At 33.7% G+C, this 13,059-nt stretch overlaps 1 protein-coding gene across 1 annotated transcript in view; it reads left to right on the forward strand.

Moving 5' to 3' along the window:
• TRDN (triadin) overlaps nt 1-13,059 on the forward strand; it is a gene marked incomplete at its 5' end in the record, with an annotated part of 426,652 nt that overhangs the window by 290,854 nt on the left and 122,739 nt on the right. Inside the window, 1 exon segment of the mRNA NM_001082743.1 lies at nt 8,013-8,060. Within this exon segment, the coding sequence (NP_001076212.1) occupies nt 8,013-8,060 (48 nt within the window).

The following is a 13,059-nucleotide window of genomic DNA, read 5'->3' on the forward strand; positions in this document are numbered from 1 at the left end:
AATAGCAGGAAAAGAAACCATTTCGTTAACAAGTTGGTGGTCACCAAGTCATTGGATTTGTCATCTAGATAATAATCTGCATTTTTAGAAATTTATTTTATTTATTTAAGACGGAGGGAGAGAGGGAGGGAGAGAAAAGAGAGAGAGAGCAAGAGTGAGAGAGAGAATGAGAATGAATGAGAATCTCTTATCCACTGATTTCATTCCCCAAATGCCCACAACAAACAGCTGGACTTGGGATACTACAAAACCAGGAGCAGGAAACTCAACCCAGGTGTGCCATGGACTGGCAGTGATCAAAGTATTTGGGCCATTAACTGCTGCTTCCTAGAATATACATTAGTACAGGGCAGAGCTGGGTTTGATCCCAGGTATTCCAAAATGGTGTTTGGGTATCTCAAGTGGCACCCTAGCCATCATGGTGCATACTTGCTCCTAATTATTTACAAAAGAGACTTTTAAGACGAGTGGACAGAAGTAAAAACTAAAGGGTGACAAAATTAAAGGACATGAAATGTAAAATACAGACAATCCTTCAGAAGCAAGTGGACTGGGGATAAAAGAAGGAAAATGAAATAGCTTGTGTTCTTGTCTAATTCATAACCATCTCTGTTACTCTTATAATAGTTGTTTCTCCTTCTCTTAAAGACTAACTTTTTGGGTTTTGCCTTCTTAATCAGTCATCTATTCTGTTTTGTAGCATTGTTCTCTTTCTCGTTACTAACCTTTTCCCCTCATGTTGGAAATATTTTCCTCATTACTTTTGTATCCAGAATTCTGAATGGTAGAGTGTTTACCATCATTTTTTCCCTCCCACAATGATAAGGCTTCTGTCCTTACCACATCACCAGTGCTCTGGTTAATGTGATGACATTATCCTTGCTAAACTAATAAAACCATTTCAGTCCTTGCAGACTAGAATTTTCAGTGCTATTTAACACTTCATCTCTCACTAAATCTACCTTTTGTTGGGATTCCACGATAAAACAGTCTTCTGGTTCTCTCCATATTCTCCACCCTTGATTTTTGATTTCCTTGTGTTTTCTTTTTCTTTGTGCCAACTGAATTTTGGGTGTTCCTAGACTCCATTACTAACCCTCTGATTTTCTTATTCTAAACTCTCTCCTGGTGAGATATGACCACTGTCAAGATTGAAGCTGAGCAGTGTATTCTGAAGATACCCAATTCAGTATCTCCATTTCAGACTTTTATGCAACTTTAGGCTTACTTGTATATGTTTAGCTGCCAAATAAACATCTTCAAATTCACCATCTTTTAACCTAAACTCCTTATTTGCTCCTCCCAACTTGCTTTTCTTTGTAATGGGTAAAACTACAGTTTACCCTCTGGCTCACTGGGAACCTGGTAATGAACTTCCATCTTTCTTTCTCTCCCTTCCACCTGCTTATTTAAAGAAATTTAAATTCTGTTGATTTTATCCTCATATGTTTTAATATAGTTTCTCCTATTTGAAACCATTCATTTCATTTTAATTAAAGCCTTGTCTTTTAATTGAATCTGTTTATAGACCTCATTACTGCCTTCATGTCTTTATATTTATTCCACTGATTCACATCTACCAAAACTCCCCAATACCCATACTAAATTGTCAAAGGCATAAAATTGAACAAATCATTCTTGATTTAATTGTTCCAGCTTCTTAGAGCGGCATCTAGAGTACTCCAATATCTGGCTCTTGTATTTTTTTCCAAATTCATATTCAGACATGCCCCCATTTTGTATGCAACAGCAATATAATATTGCTCATAATAATAATAAATGTACTAGAAGTATGTTTCAGGTAAATTGGTAGAACAAAGGGAAGAAGAATAGATTGTATCACCTAAAGAGTTATGAGAATTCTTAATTCCTATCTTTCCACTGTAATATATAACCAGGGATGCAAATGAAATAATGTACAGATTTTTCTTCTTTTGTTACTGATTTACGCTATTGTTCCAGTCATTGACATCTACAAATATTACCTCTTTTAAAAAAAAGATTTACTTATTTATTTGAGAGGCTGAGTTACAGCCAGAGAGAGACAGAGGCAGAGAGAAACGTCTTCCATGCACTGTTTCACTTCCCAAATGGATGCCATTGCTGGAGCTGGGCTGATCTAAAAGCCAGAAGCCAGGATCATCTTATAGGTCCCCCACACGGGTGCAGGGCCCCAAACACTTGGACTGTCTTCCACTGCTTTTCTGGGCACATTAGCAGGATTTTGGATTAGAAGTGGAGCAGCTGAGACTCAAATCCGTGTTAATATGGGATACCAGCACTGCAGGCAGAGGCTTAACCTTCTACACCATAGTTCTGGCCCCCAAATATTACTTTAGTATCTGAATAAATTTTGAGTCAGTAGCATTACCTTCTTATATACTTGGAAATAATATTTTGTTATGCAAAGCCTGCAAGTCTACTTACCAGAAGTAATATATGCAGTATTGGGGAATTTTCAACAACAAAGCACTTTTGTCTTCTCATCAAGTTTTTAATATAGTCCATCTTCAGATAAGCCTCACTACTCAGGATTCAAAGTCCCACAGCTAATGGCAATACCTTAGAGCTTTCAAGGGCACGATGGAGAGATGCAAATTTTATGGAAGAATGGGTACCTATGGAAAAGTCAGGGAGAAAGTAATGAGATGACCTGTTCTTTCCACTGGGATCTCACTCACAGAGATCTTCTCACTCACAGAGATCTTTCATTTAGGTTTTTTTTTTTTTTTTTTTTTTTTTGAAGGAGGTACCTTTCTCTGAAGGGAGGAGAGAACTTCCACTTTGACTATGACCTTGTCTAAATAAGATAAGACTCGGTGAACTCAAAAGGCTTCCATAGCCTTGGAAACTCATGACTGGAGCATAGGGAGATTACTGATGCCATAAACAGGAGTGTCAATTTGTTAAGTCAACAACAGGAGTCACTGTGCACTTACTCCTCATGTAGGATCTCTGTCCTTAATGTGCTGTACATTGAGATTTAGTGCTATAATGAGTACTCAAACAGTATTTTTCACTTTGTGTTTCTATGGGGGTGAAAACTGTTGAAATCTTTACTTAATGTATACTAAACAGATCTTCTGTATATATAGAAATTTGAAAATGAATCTTGATATGAATGGAAGGGGAGAGAGAGTGGGAAAGGGGAGGGTTGCGGGTGGGAGGGAAGTCATTGGTGGGGGGAGAAGCCAATGTAATCCATAAGCTGTACTTTGGAAATCTATATTCATTAAATAAAAGTTAAAAAAAGTAATGAGATGAAAGGCTGGAACAAATACAAATAACATTTCCACTTTTCAGTTTAGCTTCACTAACCCTAAGCCGGGTATTGCATTCTTAGAAAAAAAGTAACTATACTTTGTTTCTTTTATTTTAGTTGTGACCTCTGAAGGGAGTGCAACAAAATGTTGTCCTTCCTTGCTTCCTTCCCTCCCTCCTTCCCTCCTTCCCTCCTTCCCCCCTTCCCTCCTTCCCTCCTTCCTTCTTCCCTTCCTTCTTCCTCATTCTTGCTTTTCTTCCTTCCCTTACTCCTTCATTACCCCTCTCTCTCTCTCCCTTCTTAAAGTATATCCCTCAAAATATAAAGGAAAGAAAATCTCTTCTCTAACCAACAGACATTTAAGGTACACCATGGATAAGAAGAGAAATTGAGCCAGTTCTTTTGACTGCAAGAAGTTTGAAAATGCACTTACTTAAATGGGCTACTTACTCTTATAGTTTATTCTCCCTAGAATTCAGCTTAATGAATTTTACATTAGAACCAGAAATCAGAGGATCAACATTTTATGCAAAATGTCATCGTTTAAGCATAGATCATCAGCATTTTTCAGTGACCTTTTCTGAGGAACAAGAAAACAGTGCTTTAGGAAACCCATCTCTTTAATTTAATCTGAGTGCCAGGAATTATGAATTCATCATTGAAAAGAAAACCTGGTCTTTGTGTGCAAGTCACATACCATTGGCTTTCTGACAGCCATTTGTTCTTTAGAGGATCAGAAAACTATATGAAAGGACTTCAAAAAATTCATGGGAAAATAGAACTAGAAAATAAGTTCATGTTGATGCAAAATTTTCAAAAAACCAGTGCAGAGTTTTTTTCATAATACACATTTTCCATGCATTTTTTTACAATCCCTTGTGTACCCCCTATATGATATTTATATTGAGTTTTCTGAATAAAAGAATTATGAATATGAATACATACTCATGTGGTTCTATTGTAATTATAAATTGCCAGGGTTTTATTTGTGCATTTATTTGAGTGAGAATATTCACAGAAGAGACTAATGTGGCATACATCTTACTGGTCTCTTTATAGCATGTATGGAAAATCTCGCTCTAGTTTGGTTTTCAAGGTATTGTGCACTTGGCCAGTCCTCTATTTTTAGGCTATCTCTGCTATGGCTTTGATGGTAAATGTGCTGCAGAGCCCCGTATGTTAAAGAATTGGTCTCCAGGAAGTGCTTTCAGGAGATGGCATAACCTGTAGTGGGAGGGGACTAGTGAGAGCTCCTTAGGTCCTGGGAGAAGGTGGCTTTCACATGACCCCTCAGATTTTTGCAAGACAGTTTATGTAAAAGATTGAGCTTGGGCCCACCCTCTCTATGCTTCCTGGATCATCATATGATCCTTCGTCTGCATGGGCTCTGCCATCATCCATCTAGAAGCCTTTGTCAGAACCTGCATCATGCCTTGGACTTTTGGCTTCCAAAACTGAATCGAATAAAATTATCTTTCCTTTATAAGTGGCTTGTCTCAGGAATTTTTTTTTTTTTTTTTTTTTTGTAATGATGAAAATCTGACTAATACAACCTCCTAGTTCCTTTCTGGAACCAGCTGCTCCATCTGCACTTGTTCATGTTCCTCCCGGAAAATCTAAGACTTTCCTGCTGCTTTGCTTTTTGCACATCTATTTTCTACACTTAAGATCTCCCCTCTTCCAGGAAGACCACTATCACCAACACTGATTTCTAATGGCCACAAATATGTGCAATCATTGCAAACAAAATTTTAAGAAACTGATTATTTTCTCTCTCAACTCAACTCACGTTACTTACTATTGCTACATCTCATCTCTTTGTCAATTTGTACATTTAGCCACCATATAAATCTACATCAGCCACTTACTATGTCAGGAACAATGGTAAGTGCTATGGAAAATGTAAGCAGTACATTTCTGAGACTCTGATGGGACAAAGAACAAAAAAGACAGAAGGAATTTTGTAAATTTGAAATTGTTGCTATTACAGTGTAAGGGAAGAGTCAAAATTTAATTTATTGCATCGTTTTCTTATTTTGGATTCCCTGTATTTCAAGAATATTATTAATATCTAAATTCCAGATAAATCTTAGTTGTATTCTTCTATTTCCTTTTCCATATTCTCTCTATCATTTTATTTTTAAATCCAATTAAAGTTGTGTTAAACCTCCTCCCCTCTTCTATGTTTGTTAACTTATATAACTTTATATACCTCTTTGTCTTTGTTAGCTGAGTTCTTAGATATTTCTTTGCATACATATGTCCTGTTTACTATTTGTTCTATAGCTATGTCTAACTGAATTTTTCCAATTTTAATTTTTTACTACTTCTAGTTTTCCTTCTTTAGTTTTCAAACATAATTATTAAATATATGCCATTCTTAAAACAAGATTGAAAGAACAAATAGGAATTAGTCTGTGGAATGATTATGTTTTAGGTAGAGATAAATAAAATAACAGCTTCTGTTCACTGAATTCTTTTTTTAAAATATTTATTTATATATTTATTTATTTATTTATTTAAAAGTCAGAGTTAAAGGCAGAGGGACAGGCAGAGAAAGAAAGAGAAAAATCTTCCATTAACTGGTTTACTCCCTAGATGACTGCAACAGCCAAGGCTGTGCTGGGCTGAATCCAGGAGTCAGGAGCTTTTCCCAAGTTCTCACATAGGTGTAGGAGGCCCAAGCTCTTGGGCCATCCTCCACTGCTCTCCCAGGTCATGAGCAGGGAGCTGGATCAGAAGCAGAACAATAGGGAATTGAAATATCACCTTTACGGTATGCCAGCATTGCAGGCTACAGCCTAACCCGCTGCACCACAGTGCTGGTCCCTGTTTACTGAGTTCTGTGCTTACAATCAGACTGGTTGTTTCAAAGTTATTTTCACCTAGACCTCAAAAACAACTCTGTAGCACTATTTCACTTTTAACTTAAAGAATAAGGCCAAGGGTTAAATGATTTGAACAGATTTATACAAGAATTAAATGGCAAAAGTAGAGTATATTATACTGTGTCAAACATTTGCTCCTTCTTCTAGGGCACATGGTCCTTAGAACAGCTAAACTGTGCAAGGGGATTCCAATTCAATTTCATCAAGGTGGCATGTACCAATGCATTCTCACTAGTCAAAGTGATCAGTTTCAGTTCATAATTGATCATAATGATACAATTAAGAGTCAAAGGGATCACATGAACAAGATTAGTGTCTGCTAATACTAACTGATAGAATTAAAAAAGGAGAGAATGATCCAACATGAGAAGCCCAATACACAGCAGACTCATAGAATGGCAGATGTCCTAAACAGCACTCTGGCCTCAGAATCAGCCCTGAAGGCATTCGAATCCCACTAAAAAGCCCATGAGAGTATTTCAGGAATGGAAAGCCAAGACACTGTGGCAAAAAAAAAAAACAAACAAACAAAAAAAAAAACAAACACTAAATGAAGATCTCTGTGGGTGAGATCCCAGCGGAAAGAACGGGCCATCAAAGAAGGAGGTACCTTTCTCTGAAGGGAGGAGAGAACTTCCACTTTGATTATGACCTTGTCTAAATAAGATCGAAGTCGGCAATCTCAAAAGGCTTCCATAGCCTTGGTAACTCATGACAAGAGCCTCGGGTGATTACTGATGCCATAAACAAGAGTGTCCATTGTTAAATCAACAACAGGAGTCACTGTGCACTCACTCTCCATGTAGGACCTCTGTCCTTAATGTGTTGTACTATGTGAATTAATGGTATAACTAGTACTCAAACAATACTTTACACTTTGTGTGTCTTTGTGGGTGCAAACTGTTGAAATCTTTACTTAGTATATACTAAATTGATCTTTTGTATATAAAGATAATTGAAAAAGAATCTTGATGTGAATGGGATGGGAGAGGGAGCGGGAGATGGGAGGGTTGTCGGTGGGAGCGTGGTTATGGGGGGGGTGGAGTCACTGTAATCTAGAAGCTGTACTTTGGAAATTTATATTTATTAAGTAAAAGTTTAAAAAAAGAATAACTAAACTGTGGTGATTGCTTTTCAAATGATTTTGGTGATTTCTGCAGAGTAAGATGGCAATATTTAGTTCCTTGCCATTCTTTCATCTAGTGATTGCTAGTATGCTGTGAAGTTTCTGACATGAATCAATTATTCCGTTAGGTTGCACTAAGTCTGTGTGAACATTGTCTACTATTTTGATGACTAAATAGGTAAACAGTGAAACCGCTGGAGAGGAATAAAGCTTCAAGAAATTATGGTGTAAAGGACATAGCACCTAAATGGTTATTTAACTTTTGGTTACTTGTACTTTAAATGATTTCATTTAATATTTAACTAAATCTCAAGCAGGGCTATATTGCCTGTTCAGTTGATTAAACCAGGTTAAGCTTGCATTTAAAGGAGCATTAGACGACATTTGCAAAACAGTAAGTGACATCAGCAGTAAGCTGGAGTGTAAGTCAATCAATCATTGTCCTGTCAAGTGGAATTCTTTGTAAGTTTTATTTATCAAAGGAATAAAGTAGAAAAGACTGTGGGAAGGCTACCCAGAAGAAGGCAAGGGATTATTGCTTTTTTTCTCTAAATTTTTAAGATTAGATTTGAAATAGTTTCAGTTGCATTATTGAGAAATGAGAAATGTTTGGAGAGCCTTAAAATAGCTTGTTTAGAACGAATATTTGGTGTCAGATGATTTCTGAAATGCTTTTTTGAACAGAGGCACCATTCCTCTCCAGAATTCTTATTTAAACCTTATCTTTGCTTTGCAGCTGTACCTGCAAAGAAGGAAGAGAAAACAACCAAGACAGTGGAGCAAGGTAAAAAAAAATGAAGGAGGTTGACATTATCTTCCTTAGAAAGACAACAACATGAGGAGGCAAGCACTGGATACAGACAGGCGGAAGACAATAACCTTTCAATCTTTTGCTTTGTATCACTGTCCTTGCATATTTTTCCATGTCAGGGAGAATGTGAGGTGTCAATCTGGTATTGAATTTCTTTTGTGTAACTAAGCTTTGAATACAAGTCTAGGACAGGGAAATTCCACGTACTGCTGAATTAAATCAGAATTCCTGAAGATTGTTGGTAACAAGGAAGAGACCTGGGGAAACTGCAGATACAATTCTGTTCAATTTGTGGTTTCAATAGCACTTCCCTGATCATAGTTCGATGCAAAGGATGACACAATTTTCTTATAAAAAATAATTTCTACTGCTTGAAAAATACATGTAAAAGTTAAACCAAATAAGAAAAGCAACAGCAAATGGAAGTTATTAGTGTTTATATTATAACTTCAGCTATTAATTTTCCCTAGAGTTCTGAAATTCCAGTGTCATAAATTCCAAGCTATAAAATTATTATGCATTTTATTTTTATTATGTATACAACTCCAGAACATGATTGTGAAAAATGCTATAGTACACTAAATTTAAGACATTTAAAATGGAATTGTCCTTTTTAGAATTCAAAGTATGCTAATAATTTTAATTGTTGCTATCACTCTTCTTTTTTATATATCATTATATTTATTAAGTATTACAACAAATATAATTAGAACCAGCATTTGTTAAGGACTAAGTCAAAATAGCTCTTCCCCTAAAATTTGAGATTCAATTAGATTTTTATTATCCTAATTTCAGAAATTTAGAATTTTTGATATAAATTTATCAAGAAAATTATTCAGTCTTTGCATTTCACAGGAACAATTTTAAGTTAAAAATTCAGTTAAGGATTTATTTCCATGGGAATTTCAAAAATAAACCAAAAGAAAACCTCACTGAAAAAGTTTTTCAATTTGTTTTAGCTTATGGGACTACCTGAAATTTGACTTCAAAGAGTATTTCTGTCAACTTATTTTTGAAGAAAAATGGATATTTTAGTCTCTAAAATATAAAGTATTAGCTAAAACCCAATTTCAGTTTATTTATGCAATTTTTGGTTTCTAATTTTTCTTTTAAAAGTGAAGATAATTACACCTTGCCTGCTTGACAAAATGTTGTGTAGCTCTAAAAGACATATGTTATAGAATGTGAAAAATCATAAATTCCTATAAAAGCATATAATATTTACTTGGATATTTTTATAAAATCAATTTCAAAATAAGTAATATGATAAATTATCTAGTTGTTTATATTTCACTGAACATCATAGTTTTTTTCTCCTCTAGCCTAAATGTATAGATTAGTGATGGCATTTATAGATTACTCTCATGGTCACAGCCTATTCAGATTGACTAAAATATATAAGACTCACTCTGTAGTAGTAACTAACAGATAATTAACCTGAACATTAATTGTTCATTTTTCTCACTTGCATGTTGATATGTTTTATTACTTCTACAATGTTTCCTCAAGGAGATAAAATACTGGAAATAGCTTATAGAGATATGAATGTAATTCTTAGTATGATCTTATAATTAGTTTTTAATTAATTAAATTACCTTTTATCTTATGAAAGGTTAGGCACTTGGCTTGTGTGAAAAATGAGGTTCTCTCAGTGGCTCTTGGAATGGTCACTTAGTAAAGCATTTCAGTTTCTCATTTTACCTGACAATATCTTCATATGATTCAACTTTAATAATAATAGAAGCAGTATATTTAAATACAGTGTACATAATGATGGTTTTTAGTAATTGATATGAAAAATATATACTGTGAGATATTAATAAGGCAGAATATTTCTGATAATAAATTATAATTAATTACATTTACATATTCTATCATAGTATTTTAATATTTATTTATAAGATTCTTTTAAGTCTATCGTGTACTTTTATTTCTATGTAGTTTTTAGTTATCTCCAGAAGTATAAATAATATAAAACAAATTTATAATGCATTGAACTACAGTTAGTTGATAAAGCATGATCGACATTCAGTTAAGTTCACATTTATAAACTTCATTAGGGAAAATTATTCTGGTTCTTATATTTATTAATAGATTTCTGATATACTTTGTGATACAACTCTAATATGTTTCCTGAACCTTAGTCTATATTACCAGTATATTTGAGAAATATTGACTGAGCTAAATATTACGTTATGGGAAATGCATATTGTGAGACAGGGAACGAATTGTGTTTTAATATAATTTAGTATACTAAATCTCATACATTTGAAAGTTAGAAATTTATCTAATTTAATTCAGGTAAAACTCCGAAAACATTATATTTTGTCTCTAATTTATAATTTGTGTGTTTTTTGAATATTCTTATGAATATCTTAAATTTGCTGGATTAAATTTTGAATAGTAAGAAGCACTTTAGTGATTCTTCCAATTTAGAGGAATATACATGTGCACACACATGTACACACACTTGCCATTGATTGTTTCTCCTTGTTTAGAAAGGAATTACCTAAAAGTATAAGGATACTTCTTAGAAAATGTTTTCCAAAGTAAATGTTGCTACCTTTTTGTGGATAACCAAGAAATGGCAAAAGTAAAAATTGATAACACATGCTACCATAAGAGAATTCATCTTTATACAGTTGTTTATTGTATCTTTGTTCAGAACTTTGCATTCCAAAGTACAGTTAATTGGCCATATTTAATTGTCAACTTTTTCCTTGGAAATTCTTCACAAAATTGACGTGCCTTTTTAAATCGCATTTCCCTGTATCTTATTCAAATTCTTCCTCTCTCTTTCAAGATGAAACCTTTATTAAGATTTAACTGTTACTAGTTGGGAGGTGGCCAACTCAGTCACTCTAAAGGAACATTCTGAGGTATTGTGATACTACAAGGAGACAAGTCAGCATAACTTTCAAGATCTGAGTCATAGGTTGGAGTCCCAGAATCTCCCTGTTGCTAATTTCCTTTCTCAAAAGTGATTTAAATCCAACAATGTACAGGTGAATAAAAGAGTTACATATTACATTATTTGCAAACCATCTTTCTTTTTCTTTCTCTCATTCACACCTATGCACAGCATCTCTTGAGCCTTCCTTTGAAGTCTATTCTAAGAAATTTTAACATTGCCTGCTTTTTGATAACTGTCCAATAAATACTCACAGAATTAGTGCAAACATGGAGAAACTAAGGTAGAAGAAAATATTGAGGATCTAGATTTTAGGGAGCTGTGTCTGTAAATGCTAAGTTTTTTTCTTTGTAAATCAAAATATGACTTCCCATAGTGAAGATGGGCAAGTATTTCAGAGACCATTTTATAAATGCATAAATCATTCTTCTGTATATATTATTTTAAAGTGAAAATAATAGAGGAAAATCAATCATTGAGTAGGCATTGACTATACCATTATTGCCTGCTATTTGTAGATGATTCTCTTTCTTGTACACAAGTTCAGATAGTAAGGTCAATGTGAACAAAGACATTAGAAAATTTAGATTGTAGTAATTGCACCTATGGTTTGATGGGTTTATTTAAAAAAAATCCTTAAAATGAAAGAGGAAGTTAATAATCACCTGTGAGAATCAAAGAATGTGTGTAAATTTAGAAATGTCAGAATTTTTCCTAGGTATTCTTATTTTTATAATTAGCAAACTCAACTAGATGATCTCCTGAAAAAGTTTTCTATTCAAAACAGTTTTTAAATACCATGTTCCCTGTAGTTATTCCCTTTTTGGATTAGAGTCAGTCTAAAATGGTTTTCATTTTTAAGATTCTGAGATTCAAATGTTAAGGAAAATCATTCATTATAAACTTAAATACTTAAGGACACTTCAGAAACTTATAATTAGGTTGAAGTTTCATTGCAGAAATATTAAATATAGTTTTCCATCCTCTTAACAATTAAAAATCACTTCCAAATCCAGTTAAGTAGAAACATGAGAAAATATTAAAAGAAAATTAAATAGAATTTAATTGCCTATTAAGCACTAAGAATAAATTTCAACACAGGACCCATTTTATTAAGAGTAAAATTGGAGACTGTGAATCATTAATGTGTCAGAATTCATTTCTTGTTATAAAATATTCAACTTGGCATGAAATTAATGAGTGTTTCACAATTTATAAACAAGCTAATGTGTGTCCATCTGCAGAATCTTCATTTGTCTTTGATGCTATTCTGTAAACAACGGTACACTATATCATTGTAATAGTTCTTAAAATTGTCACAATAGTAGGTGAAACCCAAGTTCTATTATAAGCTTTGTGTATTTATCATTGTCCTGATCCACGTTATCAGATTCTTTTATTCTTTGTACATACACTGGTCCTTTTGGAATCTGTGATGTGTACTTAATGAAGATATATCACATATTTCAAATGAATGTTAACTATATCTAAAAATAATGAATTTCCTGGATAAAGCTTAATTATTTGAATTATGATGGTTTGATTTCTTAGCATGTAAAAGTTACAAAAAAGAAGAAAAAGTTTTGCATTTAAAATCAGTGCAATAAAATTGAAGGTTTAGTTAACAAAAATTGTATTTGATTGCTTAATATGTGATTATAAACTAAACTACATGCATATGTTAAGTCATGCTGTTGACCCTCAATAAATGTTAAAGTGTAATGACAATATTTTTGATTTCTGTGAATTCCAAACTTTTTGACAACAGTTTGTATTTTGGTTTTTTAATATTTATTGAGCGCCCACAACAGGCTAGGCGCTGGGGAATGGGTATGAGGGGAAAGGTTCGGGCTTCAGAAAGAAGATGGCCTGTGTACAACACATGTAAAAATGAATATGGTATACTTGTTTATGTACTTTATGTGTCTGTAACAGAACCGTTAGCAATTCTCTGCCCCCACTTGCTTACATGCCACATTTAATGTCTTCTTACTCTTATTTTATATTTTGAAAATGATTTGCTCTCAAAATTACTTTATCTCATTTACAGAAAACTTTTTT

Source organism: Oryctolagus cuniculus, chromosome 5, assembly GCF_051225735.1.
Source record: "Oryctolagus cuniculus isolate XC-2025 breed Fujian yellow rabbit chromosome 5, ASM5122573v1, whole genome shotgun sequence".
Lineage (NCBI taxonomy): Eukaryota > Metazoa > Chordata > Mammalia > Lagomorpha > Leporidae > Oryctolagus > Oryctolagus cuniculus.